Consider the following 25,658-nt stretch of genomic DNA (forward strand, 5'->3'; position numbering starts at 1 on the left):
CAAAGAATTGAATTCTGGTGCTTCAAAAGAAACACTGAAAATTCTAAGATATCTAAGAATAGTTAGAGAAGCAAAGATGCATTTACTTCTTTTACTGATTAACTAAAAAACAAAGGACTGAGGTATGGGCTATCAAGTTGAGAGAACAATAGCACACTTGACTCTGCCAACTCAGACCCAGATAGAACAGAAAGAAACCAGTAGAAAGGCATGGCTAGCCATGAGAGGCCCTAATTGATAAGGACTTCTGACAGCAGCAAGTATTTTCTGGATGCTGAGATAGAACAGTGCAGTCTTTTCCAATAGAATGATTAAGGTGTTCATCATTCCAGAAACAACTACTTAGGCTTTTGGTTAATTCTTCAGAGTATGCCTGATTGAGTACTAACAGTTGAGTTTTAGGTTTCCTGAAACATCCTTCTTGATTTAACTTTGATCTAAGTCTATAAATGAGAAATGCAAGTAAGAATGAGGGGTCAATTTATTTTAAGTCAACTTATCATTAAATACCAATGTGCACAGTTTCAAACATTTATAAATATTGCCGTTTATAGAAAATTAATGTAATCTTAAAATTACCTGAACATTTAACATTTACAATTAACCTACTTTTGTAGAAACAATTATGTTTAAAAGTACCCTCATCACAAAGTAATAATTTCACAATGCCTTTCTATAATATTTTTGTCACTCAAATGGCAGCTGCATCAATAAAACCCAAGTAGATTCAATAATTTAGAAACAGTACAATCAGAACTGCAAATGCAAGCTACCATTAATTCTAAACAAAACAAAATCTTTTATACTAATATATAAATATTTTCCCATTTTTTCAGCACAGGTTGAAGAAAATATTAGAAGGCAGTATTTTATTTGTAGTAAACAAATTAATCTGACGATTTTAAAAAACTGACATTAAGATGCTAGATTAGGTTTTTATAACATGTAATACTAAATATTTTGAGAAATTCTTGGTTTCACTGGAAGCCATTTCTAACTGCAAACCTTTCTTCAGTTGTACTATTGACAGTAAGTGGAGATAATTCTCTGTGATCCCAAACAGAACTAATAACATATTTGGATAAAAAAAGATTCTTGGCTTCATTCCTAAGGTTTTCTTCTACTTAAGTGTTTAACCTTTTTTTGATATCCCCTCAAAAGAATCCCAAATATGTCTAAAATTTTGTCAAAGGAAGATGACTTTATATGGACTAGTGCTTGTTTGAAAACAGTATTTACCATAGGATTCCACAGCTTTTTTGGTCTTTTTCTTTTCTTTTCTTTTCTTTTTTTAACATATATCCAGCTAAAACAATTAAATAAAAAGGTAAGATATAAGAAATATAGTTGAAGTCACAAAAAGTACATTTTCTTTTATTGACATAGAACATAAACTTTAAATGCTGGCTCTTTAAGAAAAAGTTTCTCCTCGTAAATATGCATAACTGTTGCCCAAAAATGGTATAACAGTGTTTTCCCCGAAATATTTATACACATAGTGGTCCACTTAAGGCCAGCCCCATTATATCCTACTGAATACAATGTACTCTGAATTTATAAATGGGCTACCCTCTGTATATAAAATATATAGGCATGTATGTTATACATACAAAGTAAGAAATATAAAAAGGAGAGATGAAAAGAAAAAAAAGTGTTCTTCCCTGTAAGATCTAGACAGAAATTTAGTGTAATTAGTGAGATCATGTAAAACATACTCTTAATTTATAAATGGGCTGCCCTCAGTATATAAAATATAGGCATGTATGTTACATATACAAAGTGAAAAATATAAAAAGAGATGAAAAAAGAAAGGAAAAAGTGTCCTTCCCTAGAAGACCCAGATGGCAATTCAATGAATTAGTGAGACCGTGTAAAATGTCTGAAGAAATTCAGTTTTGGCAAATACCTTTCTGAAAAATATCTAAGCTCTGAGAGAGTACTAAATTTCCATTTTAAGAATTTAGTAGAGGTTTCCACTTAAACATACAGGGAAGATGTTGTGGTCTCCTTAATATGCAGAAAAGAGGACTTTTAAAAGGGTCTGTTAACAACAAAACAAAACAAAACAAAGCAAAACAAAACAAAACGCCACTCATTTTTAGCTCGTTAGTAATCACCCCTTAGTCAAGTGTGTGTAGTGTAGAGAATCAAATCCTAGACCATCAGCATTTGAGTGTGTTTGATGAAAGATTCCAGTGATGGACCCGAATTCTTCCTAGATCTCAGAGGGAATGGGGCAGGACGCGAAGGTAAAGGAGGGGTCAGCCCCCAAGGTGGCTGGTCCAATCTTAACTTTTGATGTTAAAAAACACACCAAATGTTTCTATAGCATTCTTTCTGCTGCATTTTCTTTATTTCAAGCCACAGGTCTACTTGGAGGGTCATGCAGCAAGTGGCTTATAAATAAAATCGGAGTCTATGAATAGTGTCATCACATTAAAAGACAATCGTTGGATTCTCCCATTAGGCAAAGAGCTCGCATCTTTGGAATCCATGAGTTGGTATCATTTATGGGATACCTAAAATGGGGAACAAAAATCATATATGTCAATAACAACATAAACACAGTTTAGGAGTTAAGGCAATGAAGACTATTCAATCATTTATTGAGCTACAAATTCCACATGATTTCTAAATACTGCTTCACAGTTAAAATGCAGCAAATATAACTAGGCTGATTCCAAAATTAGCAAATATTAACCCTACTGCTAACTGTTTACCAAGGCAAGCAATTCCCACTGTTATCCAATCTCAGCATATGTTACCAAGAGAGAGAACCTAAAGATGATAACCACATCCATTTGGAAGCCTAGGAATTTAGACAGGCAATGTATTCCTTAGCTTAGAGAGATAAGCTCTATGTCTCAGTTTCCTGAGAGTAGGCCTTTTTATCCCTCATGGTATCAAGGGGGAAACAGGAGGAAAAAAAAAATCAGTGAAAACATTCAGTTGCAATATTCTTTCCCCTTTTCCAAACCATCATTATGCAGCCAGAAAAACTCAAGATAATGAAAAAAATATATAGAACTTTTACTAAAATGGCACATAAGTTCCTTTATAAATTTAAATTACTTATTTTTGGATTATCACTGTATTTGGAAAATATTTTGGATATTCATTTTAGAAAAATCACAGCATTTGGGCTTTTCTACCAAACATTCCCTAGAAGCAGAAAGAAAACAGCCATCTAATAAACATCTGCAAATTCTGCATAGACTTATGTATACAGAAGCCTTTACTGAGGTGGAAAGCACTAATACCAATATAAAGTATTTTTTTTATGAAAGCGGATTTGAACAAACTTATCCCAAATATGAAGGATACAGAAAATGGTAGTCTAGTTTTAAGTTCTTATGCAAGTAACTCCTATTTTATCATTAAAAGACAATCTAATGTTCTGCTGATGGAACTACTTTTCACTCCCTATTTATATGTAGCTCCAAACCAATGATGTCAAGCTAAGTTAAGGCTCATCAGATTTCTACAATCCCTCCGCATCAATAAAGTTCACATTTTACATGGTAAACCCAGGTCATCAACTAATTAATTAAGAGAAGTAATTTAACTCTTTCCTTAATCACGAAGATTAAAAAAACATTTCACTTTCTTGGTAACATATGGGACAGGTCATTGCCACAGAAGCTCTTAAGCTTCAGTATGAAGACACGTGGAGCTCTCATTAGGAAGAGATTCCCAAAGTGATTGTCACATTTATATTAACACAGGTTGTCAAAGTATTTCATAACACATTGAACAATTTTACTTTTCTAAGAATATTCAGCAGTTAATGTGCACAAAATAATTTGGTTTATTCTAAGAATATTCAGCAGTTAATGTGCACAAAATAATTTGGTTTTAACTTCGACTCCAATTATTTTAGCAGTAATTTAAAAGACTTCATTTCACAAAATATATTCTTTTAACTAAAATAAAGGCAACTATACATATTTCCCAATTGTAGGGTTTTCCAGAGACTCTGCTAAACATACTCTGGTAGAAATTCTTACCAGAACTGAAATATTGAGTCGCATAGCAAATTTTCTTAAGTATGAAGAATTTATGTACATTTGAAAGCCAATTTAATGAATGTCAAAAATTGTACTTTAACATTCATCTGTCACTCTGAAAGCCCTTTCATGGAAGCTTTTACAGCAGTACTTTCACTTTTGCTTCCTGCTGCAGCTCACAGCTGAATGTAACCCCTCAAAGAAATTGTCATCTACTAATAATAAAAGAATTAAGCATAGCCACAGTCCTCGATTCTGACTGCCCCGAAAGATTAAACAGTCTAACAAATTAGACCTTTCAGGGATCTTCCAGGTTCCTAAGCATAGGAAGAATGAAAAACAATGAACATTTTCTGTCAAGTTATACACAAATACATTAGTGCTAACTAATAAAATTGTCTAATTTAAAGAGTAACTGACCTGAGATGTACCTTGCTCCGATTAACATTACCATGCTACTCACTATAAAAAAGCCCAAGGGTAGACTACAGAAGATACTAGGGTCACCTGTGGTCATCCAAGTAGAAGGGAATTCCAGTCAAGCAAACCAAAAGAGAGACACATAATTACAATATTTGTGTTAAGAATCACATGACAGCAAAACATAATAAGTTATAAAAATAGTATATTCATCAAAGCTAGCAGAGTTATTACTTCAAATCAAAAATATAATCAATATTGAAGGCTTATGACAGTTAACAAACAATACAGATAGCATGCCACAAGTAGCCAAGAACATAATACGTATAAACCCACATAAGCCTTCCATTGGCAAAGCCGAAGAGAGCTGATGGAGAACTTTTTGGGAGGCTGTTGATTTTAGCTCTTTTGATTCTTACCCCCAAAGATACTAAATGAGCAATCCAATTTCCCCAAGATTCAAATTAGAGATCCCTTAGCTATCGGAGAAGAGTAATATTGTTCTATTGAAAATGAACTTCAAGCCCTATTTTTGCTAAGATAGTGGTTTTGTTTTCTCTTTTAAATAGAATTTGCAAAAAAAAAAAAAAGAATTTGCTATGTAAGGAAATGTGCCTCAATTAATATTACTGTTATTTATTTATTTGTTGTTAAATATTTTATTTGTTTATTCATCAGAGAGAGAGAGAGAGGGCAGGGGTGGGAGTGGGGGCAGAGACACAGGCAGAGGGAGAAGCAGGCTCTATGCAGGGAGCCCGATGTGGAACTCGATCCCAGTACTCCAGGATCATGCCCTGGGCCGAAGGCAGATGCTCAACTACTGAGCCACCCAGGCATCCCTGATAGCTGTGTATTTTTAAACCAATTTGACCTGTTTTCAAAATGTTGTTTTGGTGTGTTTGGAGTACAAACCATCAACCCCCCCAATCACTTCTACAACATTTTAAACACATGTCAAAATGCAAATTAAAAATCATTTATAATATGTTCAAATATAGTTAGAAATAAGAAAATAAATATGACTGCTTCAAAAGTGCCAAACTGCTTTGGAAATTAAGCTAACATAAAATTTTCCTCATAAATTAAAGCAATTTAAAGAGCATAAAAGACCAGGTAGCGATTCTAGTATACTTTCAAGATTATTAAAATAGGATTCTATCTGTACTGCTACTATATACTTATATACAATTATGTGGTTTATATTGCCTCAAGAAATACAATTAGGATGTCACTAATTGAATATTATTCTTAGAGTTTATTATATAGCTTAGAGACTCAATATTATAGAGTGTGTTTCATAAATCTACTAAAAAAGTCTTCAAACTCTTAAATGTACTGCAAAGTGAAACAAAAACAAAATGTGAAAAATATAAAACTCTCAAAAATTCAAATTACTTTTATCATCAATGCTGATAGCAGAAACTTAAGACATCATGCAATTTCCTTTCAACAATTTTTTGTTTTAAACTCACTCTGACAGTAAGGTATGCAAACAAAGTGAAAATGATCCATTGGTTTTGTGGGGATTTTGCAGTTAAAATTTTATCTTCAATTGCCTGTGAGATGTGTGTGTGTGCAGCACTGTGGTGTAGGGAGGGACAAAGGGACAACTGTGCCATATAAAAAAATCCAACAAGAAATTATAGGACTCAACTTCTCATTAGCCATTGATTAAGGGTAGCTAGAAAATAAATCAGGGTCCATGTCGTTATATCTTGCACAGCAACTAGCTGGGCAAACACTTATGATGAAGTTTAATCATAAATGGTCTCAAAATTGCAAAAGGTCTTAGTAAGAAAAGCTTTGCCACTATCTTGGAAAGGAAACTGAGTCTCAGAACAAAAGATTTATTTATTTATTTTTGTTTATTTTTATTTTTATTTTTTTAAGATTTATTTATTTATTTATTCATTCATTCATTCATTCATTCATTCAGAGAGAGAGAGAGAGAGAGAGAGAGAGAGGCAGAGACACAGGCAGAGGGAGAAGCAGGCTCCATGCCGGAAGCCCGATGTGGGACTCGATCCTGGGTCTCTAGGATCACACCCTGGGCTGCAGGTGGCGCTAAACTGCTGCGCTACCGGGGCTGCCCAGAACAAAAGATTTAAAGAAAAAGGATATTAAGCTTATTTAGGAGAAAAAACCCTTCAGGTAGGAACATCCAGGACTGAAAATATAGATCAGTGATCTATAGTAATAGAAGTAATAGAGGGTTCTAGAAGTGTCTCCTAGAAGCCAGATATATTAAAAGTAATTTTTTTTTTAATTTTTATTTATTTATGATAGTCATACAGAGAGAGAGAGAGAGGCAGAGACATAGGCAGAGGGAGAAGCAGGCTCCATGCACCGGGAGCCCGACGTGGGATTCGATCCCGGGTCTCCAGGATTGCGCCCTGGGCCAAAGGCAGGCGCTAAACCGCTGCGCCACCCAGGGATCCCTAAAAGTAATTTTATACTCAGTTTTGGGTTGGAAGGCAGGTAATATTTCATGTGTAAACTCTTCTCCATTAAAGTGTATGCTTCAGTAGATTATTGGACATTATTCTACTCATTATGTTCTAAATCTTCATTTAGCAAAGAATTAAAATATTATGGCGTATTAAAGGCATGTTTAAGTCTGTTTAATTATCAAGTGCATAGTAAAGGCAGCTAGCTCAAGGCTGTCTATGACTGAATGGTTTAAATAAGCCCAAAACCTTCATACTTAAGTGACTGAAAAAAAACGAGTCCTCTGTTTTCTGCCAAGAGCATTTCCCAATCTGGTAGGACACTTCTAATTTACTGTTTGGTACATTTCTTCCTCTCTGATTCCAATAGTTCTCATAATATACATCGCTAAGAACTTGGAATCAGCCTAGGAAGTAGTGAAATATATTCTGAAATTAACAGAAGTTTCAGTTGGTTCCATCCATAAAGACAGCCCCCCAAAAAGGGAAAAAAAAAGACACTTAAGTGAAAAAATAAAGAAAAGGAAGACTCTGGTTGATTTTCTTTTTCATTGAGAAGAAAGAAAGAATTTTACTTTTAAAAAGCTCAGTTACCCACTGAAGCACCAGGAGTAAACTAATGAGGAAAAGAGAGGGCAGGATAGAATTAAGTACGTGTCTATCAACCTGATAATTTACATTGTAGATTTAGAACTTTAAAGTGTTTTCAAAACTTCAGAAACTCTGGACATACAATAATGCTTTCCTTCAGAGCAGCCTTGCTAAGTGTAAATGGTTAAATACTTAAATAAGTTCTTTAACATACTAAGGCAAAGTGGCAAGGATAATAAAAACATTTTTACCACTTTCTGAAGACTGAGTTGTAACCCAGCCCACTGACTTCATCACAGCCTTCTTCCATGTAGAGTAACGAATTTCACTTTCTAGAAATAGAAGGTAGGAAAAAGTAGTTTACGGAGATTGTCTAAGCACCATACTTAAGTTCACTCAGCATTTTCAACAAACGGTGATACGTATTCAACTGGCATGGGGCTTTACCAGAACTTGGATTTGGGACACCATGGGGTCTAGCAACTGCCAGTAAATAAGAGAGACACCTGTTGGAAGGCAGAGGCGAAATTCAGCATGGTGTGCCAGGGTGAAGGGAGCCGGGAGCCGGGCTACAGGTGAAGACCAGGCCATTTGCAAACACGTGGTGATGAATTAGAAAGGGATTCCCATTTGATCTGTTCTCTCTTTTTGCGAGGAGAGGGGAGCTTGGGATACAGGGAAGGGTATACTACGATGTGGAAAGACTAGAAGGAGAATTATTAGTCGGTCTAGGCAAAGGATTTAACAACTATTGATTTCTCACAAGATTCAAATTGGATCCCGGTAAGACAGTACTTTTTTTTTTTTTTGTACAATAGAAATCCAGTCAGAGTACTAAACAAAAATGGACACCACTGGTATGTCGCCCACATGTACTTCTAGTAACAGGGAACAGCACAGAGGAAGGTGTCCCTGTCAGGCCTCCAGGCCTTTCCGCGGCACCTGAAGCCGGCAATACCTGGGCGACACTGCTCCAGCATCGCTCACTTCAGAAAGCTTTCCAGGGCCCCACTTATGCCCCTCCTCCATCTTCCCACAGTATTCCACACATAACTCAGGCTATCAGTCTCTACAGTGACCTGACATGGCTTTGTCTGCCTCTTCCAATGTACATAAGTCATTGGGAGGGCAAGGACTTGGTCTTATTCATCTCTATATCCCCACATCAGACTCAGCTCTAAAAAAAATCTGCTGGAGAATGAATTATTTAGACCTACATGCCTGGCATGCACACACATGTACGTGTGTGTATGTGTGGAGAGGAGTGGGGCCAGTGAAGGGAAGGGCAGCTGACATCACTGACCAACTCTGGGCTAAGGCCTTAAAAACCGGCAAAGAAGGCTCTCAGAAAACAGGAAACCCTTTGCACAAAACTTCCTTAAGAGTGGGATTACCATCTCGAAAACATATGCTCACTCTGAACATTATTTATTAAAAAATTGATTTTTTTGAGAGGTGGAAAATTTATTGAGCTCCTCCCCATTTAATCCAATATAAGTTAAAAATTACTTACAGATAGAATATCAGATTTTGAAACACATTTCTACATCAAGTTACATGGCATACTGTCTGACTATAAAATTACTAGTGTTACAATCCATTTTCTTGTATGTGGGAAGAAATAAAATTAAGAAGCGCTGGCTTAGTCTTCCAGAAAATTAAAGAGAAATGCATTTGAAAGCTTATTTCCCAGTAGTGCAAAACCTACTTTGATGCAATTTTATACATAGGTTTTAAAAAGTTATAGAACCAAATTCAATATATGTAAAACCTTATTTTTGTACTCACATTTCTTTCAATTTAAGAGATGTACCACTGTATTGTAACAAAGGTGTTGGTCAGAGCTTATGGCTTAGCTTAGCTGGTTAGGACAGTGGATCAGGTCTTTGAGGCTCGTTTACTTACATTGTGGCTGCTTTTGTCAGGCCAGCTCTCCTCTGTGTAAAAGTTACCAGGATGTCCCTCAGCCCAGCTAATCATGTCCTAACAACTGGGCCACCGGCACCAAAGATGATCAGCTCTGCAGCCCATCTATCTCCCTTCTCACTTTTAAAAAAGGCTAAGTTAGCAAAGCTAGAAGTAGTTGACACTTGCATGAAGTGACTGTAAGCAGAAGTCAATGGCAAAAAAAGTGGTATTGGAAGGGTTTTTTTTTAATATAAGGCACTTTTTCTCTCCTTCATATTCAGTGTACTCCAATATGCTTAGTAGCTTGTTTAAAACCGTAGTATTTGCTATATTACTTAGTTTCTGAACTTACAAATAAACAGAAAGGAAAATGCCCTCTCCTTTCAACAGGGATACTATTAACTTTACATTTAAAAAACATCTCATTTTTAAGTAATCTCTACACCCAACATGGAACTTGAGCTGATGACCATGATGTCAGGAGTCCCATGTGTTCTACTGACTGAGCCAGCCAGACGTCCCTAGATTTTCATTTTTTTAAACATACCCTCAGCATTGATCTGGGGTTCAAATCGCTCCATCGTGACTGCTGACAGATCCTCGGGTTCAAGACTCCAAACACCGACTCCCTCCGCAGCCCCGGCTGCCATGGCAGCTCCCAGGGCAGTTGTTTCTGGCATCGAGGGCTTCACTGAGGGAAGATGGCAACGTTAACATCTTTGCAGTTATGTATGCCTAAAATACCAGTTCTTCCAAAAGAGATAGTACTCTAAGAATTTAAAGGCATGAAGGCTTACTGACCTACTGGGATATATAGAATGTCTGCTTGTAGTTGCATAAGAATTTTGTTGTTGGTCATTCCTCCATCTACCTGCAAATGACTGAGTGGAATTCCGCAGTCTCGGTTCATGGCATCCAAAATCTTAAATAAATGCAATGAACATAATTAAACTCCAACTTCAGAATGACATCTCTGACAATGGCCATCTTCTACTCAAAAGCCCTTAAGAGCTTCCCAAAGCCTACACAATGAAATTTAGATTTCTTATTCTGGTCTTCCAAGCTTTCCTTGATGTAGTCACACGAACCTTTCTTTTTCACTACACCTCTGCCCTCCCTCGTAGAGCCTGTCACGCCAAAAACCTCAATTTTGCATCCTGGTTTCCTGCCTTGATGCCTATGTTTGTGCTATTTATTATTTCCTTTGCTGAACATGTACTACTCAACATCCTCCCAACTGTAAGACACCCAGTGCCTGGCAGGATGACAGGAACTCAAAGGTAATGACAGCTAGGAAAAAGAGGAGAAACTTATATTTATTAGAATAGAGCTGAGGAAGGCATCACTTTTGATTAGGTATTTAATAATGAAGTATTTAGTAGATTTTCAGCATTAATACAGAATTTGTCTAAAAGTGATAAAAAAAAGACAAAGTACAGGAAAAAAGCCCTTATTACCTCTCGGGTTTGGAAACAAACAGCTTCTAATGCAGCAAAAGCAATATGGCATTTATTGGTGAATTGAGTGAGCCCACAGATGATCCTAAAAACACACACAAAGATTGTGAAAATTAGAGCAGAGTACACGAGTCATCAGTCTGACATGTCCTGAATATGAAAGGGTTGACCTCAGTAGATAGAGAGGTTCAGGGAAAAAAAATACACATAAAGGAAAGCAGACATCAACACTAAGCAGCTTAGAAAGTCCTTATGGTTCACAATCCCACATCCACATAGGAAAAAGCCTGGGATCCAAATGAATGGATAACAATAATGTGATACCATCAGAATTCATCTAAACGATGCCCCTTCAGTACAGAATTTGCAGATGCCTTGAAGATAAAAGGTCATAACACTAACGTGGATGTGGCAGGGAAGCTTATTGCCAAATGATTTATAACTTCTTGCAATTTAAAGGTTCTGAAATTAATACTCTCCAAACAGAAAAGCTTTCCTTCACACTTTTTTTTTTTCCTTCACACTTTAAAATCATTTGAAAATAGATAGGAAAATAGTAACTAACAAGTTATTAGCCGATTTAGTAAATAAATAAAGGCCCTCAAAAGCATACCTCATACTAGATTCTTACCCTCTTGCACTGGGCTCCCAGTAAGGTGCATATAACCCTGAAAACGCGGGGACGAAATAGCAGCCATAGGATGTACCCACTTCTTTAGCAAGTTTTTCTAACATTAAAAAAAAAAGAAAAACAAAAATCACTCTAATATATTCTATTACTTTATTTTTTTAATTTTTATTTATTTATGATAGTCACACACACACAGAGAGAGAGAGAGAGAGAGAGAGAGAGAGAGAAGGGCAGAGACATAGGCAGAGGGAGAAGCAGGCTCCATGCACTGGGAGCCTGACGTGGGATTCGATCCTGGGTCTCCAGGATCGCGCCCTGGGCCAAAGGCAGGCGCTAAACCGCTGCGCCACCCAGGGATCCCTATTCTATTACTTTAGATAGTCAATACCTCTGAATAAAAATTTAGGACAGGGCTTTTTTTTTTTTTAAGATTTTATTTGTTTATTCGTAGAGATGCAGAGAGAGAGAGAGAGAGAGAGGCAGAGACACAGGCAGAGGGAGAAGCAGGCTCCACACAGAGAGCCTGACGCGGGACTCGATCCAGGGTCTCCAGATCACGCCCCGGGCTGCAGGCGGTACTAAACCGCTGCGCCACCGGGGCTGCCCAGGACAGGGCTTTTGATTTCTTATTCCCTAGAGGAGCAAAATGTTCTGAATCAAAGCCGTAAGCTGGGAGCAACAAAAACCAAATTCACCACGTTGAATATCTCCCACTACTATGTAACTCAGGCCAAGAAATAAAGGAATTAGATTAGTTTCATTGAAGTATTTTAACTCATTTCCACTATTTCTAAGGTTGTTGACTAGGAGACGAAAAAGTAGCCTCCAATGTGTCCCCCGTAAGAAATGCGTTTCTTTTTTTTAAAGATTTTATTTATTTATTCATGAGAGACACAGAGAGAGAGGCAGAGACATAGGCAGAGGGAGAAGCAGGCTCCATGCAGGAAGCCCGATGTGGGACCCGATTCTGGAATCCAGGGATCATGCCCTGAGCCAAAGGCAGATGCTCCTCTGATGAGCCACCCAGGCATCCCAAGAAATGCATTTCTGATCATCTTACCTTCAGGCTGAAGTAAACAAGTAGATGAAAAAGTGGGTAGATGAGTTAAAAAACAATTATCCATACGGAAAATAGCCACATTAATAGTTACATAATAGGTACTGGTGTTTTAATGCTCACTCTAATCTAAGAGTTAAAGCTCTTTCCCATCAGATAAATTTAACGGGACTACTCTACCTGCATATTCTGGTAATCTCTGGCGTTTGATTTTACACTTGGGTAATTTTTATGTCCTGCCTTACCAGTTTGTTAATAGCCACCACTAATTATGCCAATTTGTTGTTTTATCAATCTTCACAAGATAGTCTTTTCTATAAAAATCCAACTTGTAATAGGAATCTATATCATCTAATATCACATATGGCTCAAAGTACAAGTATTAACAGACTGCAAAGGTAAAATATTTAAAATTTTCATTATCTAGATGCCAATGCTTTGGTAGAACATACTCACCAATTTCCTCTGAGGTCTTTATAATTCCAAGATTGTCTCTTAGCCAGCGAATAACAGCACCAGCTATAGCTACAGAACCCTACAAAAGAGAAGGAATCCCAGAGAGAATATGTTATCACTATCAAAAGACTTTTTTGAGCATTTCTCTATGTCTGACACTAGAAGATGGATAAAATTTTTAAATTTCAAGTTTGAGACTTTTACAAGTATCATAAGCTAGGTCTACTTTTTTTTTTATTTTTTATTTTATAAGCTAGGTCTACTAATACAAATGTAGTTTTATCTAGGTCATTAGAAGTTTTTTCATGAGACGGACAAAAAGTGAGGCCTCCAGCACACCCTTGGACCTGTACAAGCTGTTGTTCTACGGACTGTTGTTAAACTATGAGGTAGATTATCACCCAGAAAACATTTCCACCTTATCCCCCGAGTTATCAGAAGAGGCCACATTAAAAGTTTTTTCCATTTCCTGTATCTAACAGTATATTAAATCAAGAAACAGCAACAAAAAGTTAGCAAAGAGGCTAACTACAAAGCCATTATTCAACGAAATCACCAGGGGATGGGGTGCGGGGGATGAGGCTATGGCAATAAGGAAGAAAAACACAACTTGGAGTCAGATAAACAGGCTTTAAGTCCAAGTTCTAGTTCTTAACTGCTATGTGATCTTAGGCCAATTAGTTAGGCTTGGTGAGCCTCCATTCCATGACCTATAAAATGGTGCTTGACTATCACAACACCTACTTAAACTACTATGAGGCTCGATATGAGACTGGAGGGGAAGGTTATTACTGAATGTAAATATTAGCTTCATTAATTTTTTATGTGTTAAAAAAGCATAATCCAAATTCCATTGACTGATGAATGAACAAATAAATATAGTATATCCACACAATGGAATATTATTTGGTCACAAGAAGGAATGAAGTTCTGCTAAGATGTGAACTTTGAAAATATTATGCTAAGTGAAAGGAGCCGGTCACAGAAGACTCTAAAGTGCATGATTCTATTTATATGAAATGTCCACAATAAGCCTATCCATGGAGACAAAGAGTAGATTAGTGGTTGCTTAAGGCTGGGGTGGTGGGGTTATTTTTTGAGGGTGATGAAAATGTTCTAATGTTTGGCTGCAATGATGGTTGCATGACTCTGTGAATATAGTGAAAACCACTGAACTGTATACTTTAAAAGGATGAATCATATGATATGCAAATTATTTCTCAATAAGGCTATTATAAAAAGATCCTGAGGGGCAAAAGGAAAGAAAGTACCAACACAAACCATTAGGAATTGCAAAAAAAATGTTTTGGGGGCCTGATGTTTCATTCATACAGATTATTTATTTTTTTAAAAAGATTTTATTTATTTAGTCACGATAGACATAGAGAGAGAGAGAGAGAGGCAGAGACACAGGTAGAAGGAGAAGCAGGCTCCATGTAGGGAGCCCGACGCGGGACTTGATCCCGGGACTTCAGGATCGCGCCCTGAGCCAAAGGCAGGTGCTAAACCGCTGAGCCACCCAGGGATTCCCCCCATACATATTATTAATGCAAATTACTTTCACAGAGTCATCCTAAACCAAAACATCAGGTGATACTAAGTGCAGGCAACAGAATGTTTTTTCTCTGTTGCCTACCATCCTGTCACCAACTCAATTAGCTGAATTATAAATGGTCACTCTCCTTGCTGTTAATTTCCAGGATATAAACAAACAAGATGTAGAATATGTTGATTCATTCTATCATTCATAGCTTCTATGAGGACAAGTCACTATATGTCACTGCAAAGTGCAGAATACTACAATTGTTCTCTTTATACAGCAGCTTTTTAGCTATAGAAAATTACTGAGGAAGAGATTTGACATCGCAGGGCAAATTTAACCAAGCTTTAAAAATGGGGAAAAAAACCAATTCAACGAATACCTTGAAGGGACTCTAACCCACTGTCTCTTTCTCTGAAAAAAAATTTAATACACTTCCTAATTTTGATATATGTTTAGGTGCTTAGTGGAACCATCAAGGAAAACAAAATTTTGGGGTTAAAGAGATTTTAGAATTTCACTCTCAAATTTCCTTTGGAAGCAAACAATTCAGAGATGGTAGTTGTCAAAGACAAGTAAATGTCTAAGGTATTCTAGACCAGCACTGTTCAGTAGAAATATAATGTCAGCCATATATGTAATTCAAACTTTGTAGTTACCATTTTAGAAGAGTAAAATGAAACAGGTTAAATTAATTGTAATATATTGTGCTTAAACCAACATATTAAAAGTATTATCACTGCAACATGCAATCAATATAAAAAGTATTGAGGTATTTGATATTTTTTGTACTAAGTCTTTGAAATCGGGTATATATTTTACACTTCTGACACATCTTAATTTGGACTAGCCACATGTTCCTAGTAGCTACCATACAGGACAGCACGATTCTAGATCTAATTGAAAAAAACAAGTGTCCCTTTCTCCCTATACTCTCAAAAAATACTGGCCCTAAATCACATCTAACCAAGAAATGCATAGATTTTCAATAGTTTTGGTGAGTAAACTAATGAACTTCAAACAGCTACTGTGCAAGAAGTCTAGTGGAATGGTTTTGTGGTTATTAGCTAATGGAACTTTATACTTTGGGAAAGCGAACACTGATGAATCTCATTTCCATTGAAAAGGCAGTATGTAATGGGCTTAGATAATTTTTTGTGGGGGAGAGGAAGTAATATTGTTTTAGCAAAAGGAAGCTCAAGTTTTTTTTTTTTTTTAAGATTTTATTTATTTATTCATGAGAGAAACAGAGAGAGAGAGAGGCAGAGGGAGAAGCAGGCTCCAAGCAGGGAGCCTGACATGGGACTTGATCCCGATCCCTGGGCCAAAGGTGGCGCTAAACCGCTGAGCCACACAGGCTGCCCTCAAGGTTTTAATGAAAAGTAACTGGTTGTGAGCTAGAGGTCATTACTTAGATTGAAACAAAAGAGAAGGGCAGCCCTCGTGGCGCATTGTTTTAGCGCCGCCTGCAGCCCAGGGCATGATCCTGGAGACCCTGGATCGAGTCCCACGTCAGGCTCTCTGCATGGAGCCTGCTTCTCCCTCTGCCTGTGTCTCTGCCTCTCTCTCCCTCTCTCTCTCTGTGCGCGTCTCTATGAATAAATAAAGTCTTTAAATTAAAAAAAAAAAAAAAGAAACAAAAGAGAAAAAATACAAAGCCACTCTTAAAGCTCCTGAAGAAAATTATTTTAAATTCCATCATCAGGAGTGTACAGGAGTGTTTGATTCAGGAATGACTGAAAAAATAAAATTCAGTATAAGAAAATAAAAGGCAGATTAAAACACTTATCTGAAATAAGAATATAATTTTGGTACCAGGATATAACACATGGTATTAGCTGGCCTTCTAAAAAATTAATAAAAATGAAAGGAACCTCTAAATTCATAAAAAATGGGTCTTTTGAATTCAGAGGCAGAAGATAAAGTGGGAGATGGTATATTGCTTTCAAGATGGGTCAGAAAAAGAGTACAGGAACAGAAACCTAAAATGACAGAAGGTGGTGATCTACTTGCTATCAAATAAGTTATTGTCAATTATATCCTAACTATAAAGATCCAATACTTCAGTGCAACATCTACAAACATGAATGAACTCTCATTAGAAAACATGACCTATGGGAGAGGTGCATGTAAGCTGAGTAGTTGTACCCTAAGAAAGACAAAAAGAAATGAGAAGGTATAAAGAAAAATAAATGAAATGATGAACAGGATAAGAGGAATAAATCATTTAAAATTAGATACATAGCCTGGAAAGTGGGAGGCTAAGAAACAGGCTATGGAAAGAGCAAATTATAAAAATAATGAAGTAGGGAGCACCTGGGTGGCTTAGTTGGTTAAGCAACCAACTCTTGATTTCAGCTCAGGTCATGATCTCAGTCATGAGATCTAGCCGCACTTTGGGCTCTGCACTGGGCATGGAGTCTGCTTAAGATTCACTCTCCCTCTCCCTCTCCCCCCACCCCTGCTTGTGCATGCTCTGTCTCTAAAAAAAAAAAAAATAATGAAGCAGAACTGATGTAACATCATAGCAGACAAATATACTTTTCCTCAAGAGCTCCTTGCCACGAATGCCATAGCCACCAACAGTATCTATTTTAAGGAGACATTTCTGGATGTGGGGTAGTTCTATCAACAAGGCAGTTGTGTTTAAAATCAGTGGGTATGGAGAAAAATTATGTAAAATTAAGATTATCTTTAAATTGCTTAAAATCCTTTAAAAAAAGGGGGGGGGGGCGCAGCCCTGGTGGCACAGCGGTTTAGCGCCACCTGCAGCCCGGGGTGTGATCCTGGAGACCCAGTATCAAGTCCCACATCAGGTTCCCTTCATGGAGCCTGCTTCTCCCTCTGCCTGTGTCTCTGCCTCTCTATGAATAAATAAATAAAATCTTTAAAAAAATAAATTGCTTAAAATCATCCATTAGGTATAGAAAACATAGCTTTGTGTATGCTACAGTAATATGTTATCTCTATTTTTTAAAAAATATTTTATCTATTTATTCATGAGAGGCACCAGAGAGAGAGAGACAGACAGATGCAGAGACACAGGCAGAGGGAGAAGCAGGCTCCATGCAGGAAGCCTGACATGGGACTCGATCCCGGGTCTCCAGGATCAGGCCCTGGGCTGAAGGTGGGCGCTAAACCGCTGAGCCACCCAGGGATCCCCTATGTTATCTCTATGTATGTAATTTATACTGTACTTAATTTGTATAAGATTATAAATGCAAAATCTAACTCCATACCATTTTTAGTTGCATAGAAGAGAGAACAGAAACCTAGAGTTAAATTGGGGGAATATCATTTTTAAATTGTAATCTATAGGGGCACTTGGGTGGCTCAGTGGTTGAGTGTCTGCCTTTGGCTCAGATCATGATCCTGGGGTCCTGGGATTGAATCTGGCATCAGGCTCCCTGTGGAAAGCCTGCTTCTCTCTCTGCCTATGTCTCTGCCTCTCTCTGTATCTTCAGGAATAAATAAAATCTTTAAAAATAAATAAAATAGGGCAGCCCCAGTGGCGCAGCCGTTTAGTGCCACCTGCAGCCCAGGGCATGATCCTGGAGACCCGGGATCAAGTCCCGCGTCGGGCTCTCTGCATGGAGCTTGCTTCTCCCTGTCTGTGTCTGCGCCTCTCTCTCTGTGTGTCTCTATGAATAAATAAAAATTTTAAAAAAATTTTTTAAAAAAGTAAATAAAATATAATCTATATTATTAATATTTCAGTAACAAGTAAGGAAATTAAGATAAAAAGCATTTACCACTAAGAAAGTTTACTTTCCAAGAAAATACATTGTAGAAGTTCACAAACAACGTTTATAGACTGTGGCAGGCAGATTCTTAATGAAGGCAGCCTCCATGGTCCCCACCTCCTGGTGTTGATGCCCACATGGATCCTCTCTTGAGCATGGTGGGACCTAGGACTTGCTTCCATGCAATAGACATGTCAGAGGTGATGGGATGCATGTGATGGAGTATACGGGATTAAGTTACATAAGATTATCGTGGCTGTTGTCTGGATTTTCTCCCTTCCTTGCTGGCTTTGAGAAAGCAGCGGGGGTCCTCTGTTGGGGTCTTTCATATGAGAAGACAGTGCAGATGGTCTCTAGGAGTTGAGGGCAGCCTTTGACTGACACCAAGAAACTGACGCTGAATTTAGCCAATAATCTGAGTGAGTGGGCATGGAAGCAGATGGAGCTTTGGATGAGACCACACCCTCAAGCCAACACCTTTGACTTATAAGACAAGTGGTTGTAAGCTACTTACATTTGTGGTAAAACTGTCATACAGCAATAGCTAACTAATACATAGGCTTCTACCAAAAATGGAATACCTGGCTTAAGAAGGATGAAAAATTCTAATAAGGAAAACTTGACACCATCATCATAAAACATACCAAAGAAGAGATGGGAGAAGGGACATTTATTTTTTTATTTTTTATTTTTTAAAGTTCTGAGACTTTTATTTTTATTTTTTTATTTTTATTTTTTGTAAAGATTTATTTATTTATGATAGACAGAGAGAGAGAGAGAGAGAGAGGCAGAGACACAGGAGGAGGGAGAAGCAGGCTCCATGCCGGGAGCCCGACATGGGACTCGATCCCGGGACTCCAGGACCGCTCCCTGGGCCAAAGGCAGGCGCTAAACCGCTGAGCCACCCAGGGATCCCTGAGAAGGGACATTTAAAGAAACCTAGGGGGCATAGAGGGAAATCCTCTTTGAAACTCTTATTTATTTATTTATTTAGATTTTATTTATTTGAGAGAGAGCACAGAGGGAGAGTGAGAGGAGAGGCAGACTCCCTGCTGAGCAGAGAGCCCAACACTGAGCTTGATCCCAAGACCAAGAGATCATGGCCTGAGCTGAAGGCAGATACCCAACTGACCAAGCCACCCAGGTACCTCAGAAATTCATATTAAAATGGATAAAAATGGCATAAGATTTGGTATATAAACAGTATTTATTATCTACTACATGCCAGCCTGCTCCCATGGAGAGGTGAAGCAGAGAGACAAGTACCATGGCCTCAGGGAACTTGCAGCTCAGTGACAATACAGAACACAGAAGTCTCCAATTCTAAGTAAGCTCAACTTCTTAAATATTAAAGGCCCCCAAAGGATTTTTGTTTTGTGAAATGATATTTAGAAAAAGATAAACAATGGAAGGGAGAAGCACAGCTTAAGGAAGATGGTGTCCGATTAACAGCACAGAAAAGGCAGACCTACTCAACTGCTCTATTTTGCTTCAACCTCTCCTACCACTAAGAATAATTTTCTGGTGGGGGGCACCTGGCTGGCTCCGTCATTGGAGTGTGTGACTCTTGATCTCAGGATTTTGAGTTCGAGCCCCACGTTGGGTAGAGACTACTTAAAAATAAAGAAATCTTTAAAGAAAAAAGGGAAAATTTTCCAGTGAAAGGGTAAGACAAATTGAAGCAGTTTAATATGAGTTTAAAGTCTTAAAACAACAACAAAAAAATAAAGTCTTAGAACAATCCAAGGATCATGTGCCCCAATTCCTTTTTACTGATAATGAAAGTAAGAGCCTAGGGATGTTAACGTGTCAGGCCCAGATGAATCACATGCTAGGGAGGAGGGAGAAAAAAAAAGAATTCTCTTGATGTCCACATCAGAAATGGTGAGTTTGCGCTTTAAAAATCCCCTGTTCTAGAAACAGGATAACAGGGCAAAATGTAAAAAGGGAACACCCAAACAACATATGCTGACTCAAATGTGGAGCAGTGGTAGATGTGGACAGAAACAGAAACGCACAACTGAGCAGGGCTTGAGACCACAGGCATAGGAGGTTCTGCTTAGTTCTTCAGTAAATGTCAGGAAGCAGGAGCATGGCCAGGAACTGGCTTCTCCTGAGCAAAGAGCTCCAGAGTGGTTTGCAAAAGAGAAGGAATGGAAATCAGCGTCAGGGCTTGAAGCCAGGGGCTAGGTGGCGCTCTCCTGCTTGCTTATGGATAACTTTTGCTGAAAAAGGCTTAATAGATGAGACCAGAAGTAAAAATTCCAAAACACATGAAGAAATCTATTACCAACAGTCAACAAAACTTAACAGCTGGAAGAGAACTCACTCCAATCTGACAAGGACTTTAAAATACTTAAGTGTGAGAAGAATTCAAAGAAATGGATTCAGGCATGATTTCCATTTTTAAAAACCAGCCAGGAAATTATGTATCAAAAGAAAAGAGAAAAAAAAAGAGAAATAAAACAAGATCAGGTGGATATGAACAATTAACCAGTTAAAAATCATGGGAATGGAGTTATTGACTGAAATTTAAGAGTGTAATATGTGAGATCCATTTGAGAAAAGACGAGATGATATTTCCATACACTGGAGGTGACAGTGTAATTTGCTGCCTTCACTGTGAAAAATGGTTTGCATCATCTACTCAAAGGGAAGATACACATAATCTACTTCCTACAAATTCTATTCCTATAGCAAGATGTATACAAAAATGTTCATAGTAACATTTTTCATCAGAGATGAAAAGCGAAAACAACCAAAAGGTCAACAGATGGATAAATACTAAGCTGTGATATTTTCATATGGTGACGAAAAGGAATGATGTCAAAGCTCTATCTAACACCATGGATGAACCTCACAAATGTCATGTTGAGTGAAAGAAGCCACATCAAAGAATACATACCATATGACTCAGTCTCTCTCACTTTCTCTTTTATATTTTTAATATACAAAGTATTGAAAAACTCAACTCTGGTTTTGAGGGTTGCACATATTTTAATATTTATTTAAGAGAGAGAGTACGCACAAGAGTGTGTGTGTGGAGGGGTTGGGGCAGAGGGAGCTGGAGAAGCAGACTCCCCGCTGAGCAGGGAGCCTGATCCAGGGCTAGATCCCAGGACCCTGGGATCATGGCCTGAGCTGAAGGCAGATGTTTAACCTACTGAGCCACTCAGGTGCACAGAGGGTTGCACATATAAAGTTCTGGAACTCTTAAAAAAAAGCAAGGTAGAGGTTATAATAAAAGTCAGGGCACTGGTGCCTTTAGGGGAGAGGGAAAGGCTGTGAGTGGGAGGAGCACACAGCTTCCTGGTTGCTGCCAGTTTTCTGCTTCCTGGGTAGAGGATACATTAATTTCTCTATATAATCATTTGTCAAGCTGTAAATTGATATTTTATGCATTTTTCTGTACATGTTTTCTGCTTCACAATAAAAAGATTTGTTTTGCTTTGTTTTATTTATTTATTTTAAAGTATTTTATTTATTCATAAGAGACAGAGACAGAAGCAGGCTCCTCACAGGGAACCCGATGCGGGACTTGATCGTGGGACTCCAGGATCACTCTGGGCTGAAGGGAGGCGCTCAACCACTGAGCCAACCAGGCATCACAGCTTTGTTTTATTTTTTATTTACTTTTTATTTCTTATTTTTTATTTTTTATATTTTATTTTATTTTATTTTATTTTTATTTTATTTTATTTATTTATTTATAAGATTTTATTTATTTATTCATGGGAGACACAGAGAGAGAGAGGCAGAGACACAGGCAGAGGGAGAAGCAGGCTCCATGCAAGGAGCCCGATGTGGGACTCAATCCCTGGTCTCCAGGATCACACCCTGGGCTGCAGGTGGCGCCAAACCGCTGCGCCACCAAGGCTGCCCTATTTATTTTTTTAAAAAAGATTATTTATTTATTTATTTATTTATTCATAGAGACACATACACAGAGAGAGAGAGGCAGAGACACAAGCAGGCTCCATGCAGCGAACCTGATGTGGGACTCCATCCTGGGTCTCCAGGATCACGCCCTGGGCTGAAGGCGGTGCTAAACTGCTGAGCCACCCGGGCTGCCCCCCAGCTTTGTTTTAAAGAGAATTTGGAAAGAAAGGTAGGTAGGTAGAAACTAGCCAGAGATGCAGCACAGAGAAGCAAAGGGATGAAAAATATATAAAAGAACAGTTCAAGAGACGGGGAGGATGGGAGGAAAGGTTCCAAAATCCATACAATAGCAACTGCAGAAGAGGCTGGAGGTAATGGTAGAGTAGCAATGCTTAAAGAGGTAACTGCTGAAGATTTTCTAGAATCGAAGGCACACGTGTATCCAATTTATCTAACAAGATCAGTAAAATGAAATATAAACCCAATTGTCTTTTGTGAGCGACACAAACAGAGAGAGAGAGGCAGAGACACAGGCTGAGGGAGAAGCAGGCCCCTGCAAGGAGCCCGATGCGATACTCGATCCTGGGACTCTAGGATCACGCCCTGAGCTGAAGGCAGATGCTCAACCACTGAGCCACCCAGGCGTCCCTAAGATTCTATAACCACCCCAGAGAGAGGGTGAAATAAAGACAAACCTAAAAGGAATAGGCTTAAATACCCAAGGCTCTTAATAAGAGAACCACAAAAGAATGCCCCTCTGCAAGAAAAAAAAATGGAGGTAGGGCCATAAAAGGTTTGACCCCAAAGAAATGACTCTGGCCACAAAAAATGATAAAATAAGCCATTTAATATGACTTATTATCTACTGATAAGAAAACAGAATAACTGCTTGCTTAAGAAAAAGGGGAGGGGGTGCCTAGGGGGCTCAGTCAGTTAAGCTTCTGACTCTATCTCAGCTCAGGTCTTGACCTCAGGGTCGAGTTTGAGCCCTATGGGCTCTATGTTGGGCGAGGAGCCTACTTTAAAAAAAGGGGGGCGGGGATGAATACTTTAAACTCAATGACAGGATTGCTGGCAGAGGTAACAGAGGAAAAGCATTTGAGGTCATCATCATGGGTGGGACATTCAAATTACTAAACTATCAACACTGCTAGGAAAATATATAGCTAAATAATATATATTTTTAAGTAGGCTCTACATCCAATGTGGGGCTTGAACTCATGATCCTGAGATCGAGTTGGAGGCTCTACCAACTGAGCCACCAGGTACCCTATAGTTAAATAATATTTAAAAAGTTTTAAGGTGCCCACAAAAGAAAAGAAACCCAAAACAACAACAACAACAATAGGAAATACATGATGTTGCTTCCAAATCAGCACAGGGAGAATGCAAGATTAAGACCTAAAATGGGAAGCTATAATTTTAGTTTTTAAAAAAGGGAAAGTAAAATTTTAATACCTCAGATTGCCAAACCTAACAACCTAATTAAAAAATGATTATTAAATATACACTTTGTCAGTGTATATATAAATAAGTGTAAATATACACTTGGTCACACTACTTACAAAAAGTGGAAGTGGTGTGACCAAGTGGAATTAGCAGGAATTTACTGAGAAAAAGTTTTACCAATGTAGCTTTAGGCTTTGCCCTCTTTTCTGGTTTGGTTCAATTTTTTTACATGTCTGTTAGTTGGAACAAAAAAGTTAGAAAATACAGGAAAAATCCTATCTACTACTGTGAGTGTCCATGTTCACCATCTGTTTAAGTGTATATGTTGTGGCTCAGGCAGGCTGCTAGGAGAGGAGACAAAGAAAGTGACATATCTGAGATGCAATGAAAAGAACAACTCGACTCGGGAGACTGGCGATGGCATAGTGCTGGCCAGGTGTCTAGATTTTGAGTCCAATAGCCTGAATTTGCATCCTGGATCTGCTACTTACTAGCTATCAAAAGTTACCATAGCCAAGTAACTTTTTTTTTTTTTAATTTTTTTTTATTTATTTATGATAGTCACACACACAGAGAGAGAGAGGCAGAGACACAGGCAGAGGAAGAAGCAGGCTCCATGCACCGGGAGCCCGACGTGGGATTCGATCCTGCGTCTCCAGGATCGCGCCCTGGGCCAAAGGCAGGCGCCAAACCGCTGCGCCACCCAGGGATCCCTCACTTCCTACTCTCAAAGGCCTTATGAGAACATAACAAAGCCTGTTTGTCAGTCTAATCTACTGTTCCTCTCAGATTTAAAATTCTATGAATTTTTAAAAAAAGTTACATGAGGGCAGCCCCCATGGCACAGCGGTTTAGCGCTGCCTGCAGCCCGGGGTGTGATCCTGGAGACCCGGGATCGAGTCCCACGTTGGGCTCCCTGCATGGAGCCTGCTTGTGTCTCTGCGTCTCTCTCTGTGTGTCTCTCATGAATAAATAAATAAAATCTTTAAAAAAAAGTTACATGAATCGAAACAAAATCATAAAGCATATGCTTGTTAATTTTCTAGATGAGGCAAAATGGGAAAAGTAACAGAGCAAAGACTGAAAAAGAATCCAGAGTGTGTCAGTATAGGCTGAAATTACTATCATGAAATTTGACAGGAAGAAGCAAAGACCTGAATTTATTTTTTTTAAATTTTTAAAAAAGATTTTTATTTATTCATGAGATACAGAGAGAGAGGGAGAGAGAGGCAGAGACACAGGCAGAGGGAGAAGCAGGCTCCATGCAGGGAGCCCGACGCAGGACTTGATCCTGGGACTCCAGGATCACGCCCTGGGCCAAGGCAGGCGCTAAACCGCTGAGCCACCCAGGGATCCCCCACAAAGACCTGCATTTATTTTTTTATTTTTTTTAATGATAAATTTATTTTTTATTGGTGTTCAATTTGCCAACATACAGAATAACACCCAGTGCTCATCCTGTCAAGTGCCCCCCTCAGTGCCCAAATACCTGCATTTAGATTAACAAAAGATCTGCAGGGGTGCCTGGCTAGCTCAGTCTATAGAGCATTTGACTCTTAATCTCGGGGTCATGAGCTCAAGCCCCACCTTGGGTGTACAGATTACTTAAAAGGGGAAAAATAAAAAGATCTGTACAAATACAGAATGGAGAGGACTTGGCATGACTATGAATCATTTGAAAAAAAGCCAGATTTTTTTTTTTTTTTTTTTTTTTTTTGGTAAGAGCCAGATATTTTAACACCTGCTCCTAGAGCCAATGATATGATGGGGTTATTAGACTAAGTTAATGAATTCTCAGGCTATAGTAGCTGAAGCAGTGTTTATGGTCAGAGAGGAATAAATCAGACTAGTCAGTACAGGTCAGATTACATTCTATTCCATTCTGGAAGAGTCTGACAGATTGGAATGCATCTAACGAAGGGAGTCCAGAACTGGAGAGCATCCAGAAACCATATGACATTAGGGCATGAAGAAATTCATCCTGGAGTAGAAAGACCCAGAAAAAGTGATAGCTGCCTGCTAGTATTTGAATGCTCTTGACAGCTAATCTAGGTCTAGTGGTTGAGGTATTAG

At 38.3% G+C, this 25,658-nt stretch overlaps 1 protein-coding gene across 7 annotated transcripts in view; it reads right to left on the minus strand.

Annotated features, from left to right (window-relative positions):
- Positions 1-463: 463 nt before the first annotated feature.
- The window catches only part of GK (glycerol kinase), a 77,582-nt gene continuing 52,387 nt past the window's right edge, over positions 464-25,658 (minus strand). For 4 of the 7 annotated variants that reach the window (XM_077889017.1, XM_077889019.1, XM_077889020.1 and 1 more), the window contains 8 exons: positions 12,975-13,053; positions 11,462-11,558; positions 10,831-10,915; positions 10,175-10,295; positions 9,921-10,064; positions 7,717-7,797; positions 4,428-4,514; positions 464-2,519 (listed from right to left, as the gene is read on the minus strand). In XM_077889017.1, the coding sequence (XP_077745143.1) occupies positions 2,509-2,519; positions 4,428-4,514; positions 7,717-7,797; positions 9,921-10,064; positions 10,175-10,295; positions 10,831-10,915; positions 11,462-11,558; positions 12,975-13,053 (705 nt within the window). In that variant the 3' untranslated portion in view covers positions 464-2,508. The remainder of the gene's footprint in view (positions 2,520-4,427; positions 4,515-7,716; positions 7,798-9,920; positions 10,065-10,174; positions 10,296-10,830; positions 10,916-11,461; positions 11,559-12,974; positions 13,054-25,658) is intronic. The other 3 variants (XM_077889018.1, XM_077889022.1, XM_077889021.1) reach the window with 3 other exon arrangements.

This window comes from Canis aureus, chromosome X (genome assembly GCF_053574225.1).
Source record: "Canis aureus isolate CA01 chromosome X, VMU_Caureus_v.1.0, whole genome shotgun sequence".
Lineage (NCBI taxonomy): Eukaryota > Metazoa > Chordata > Mammalia > Carnivora > Canidae > Canis > Canis aureus.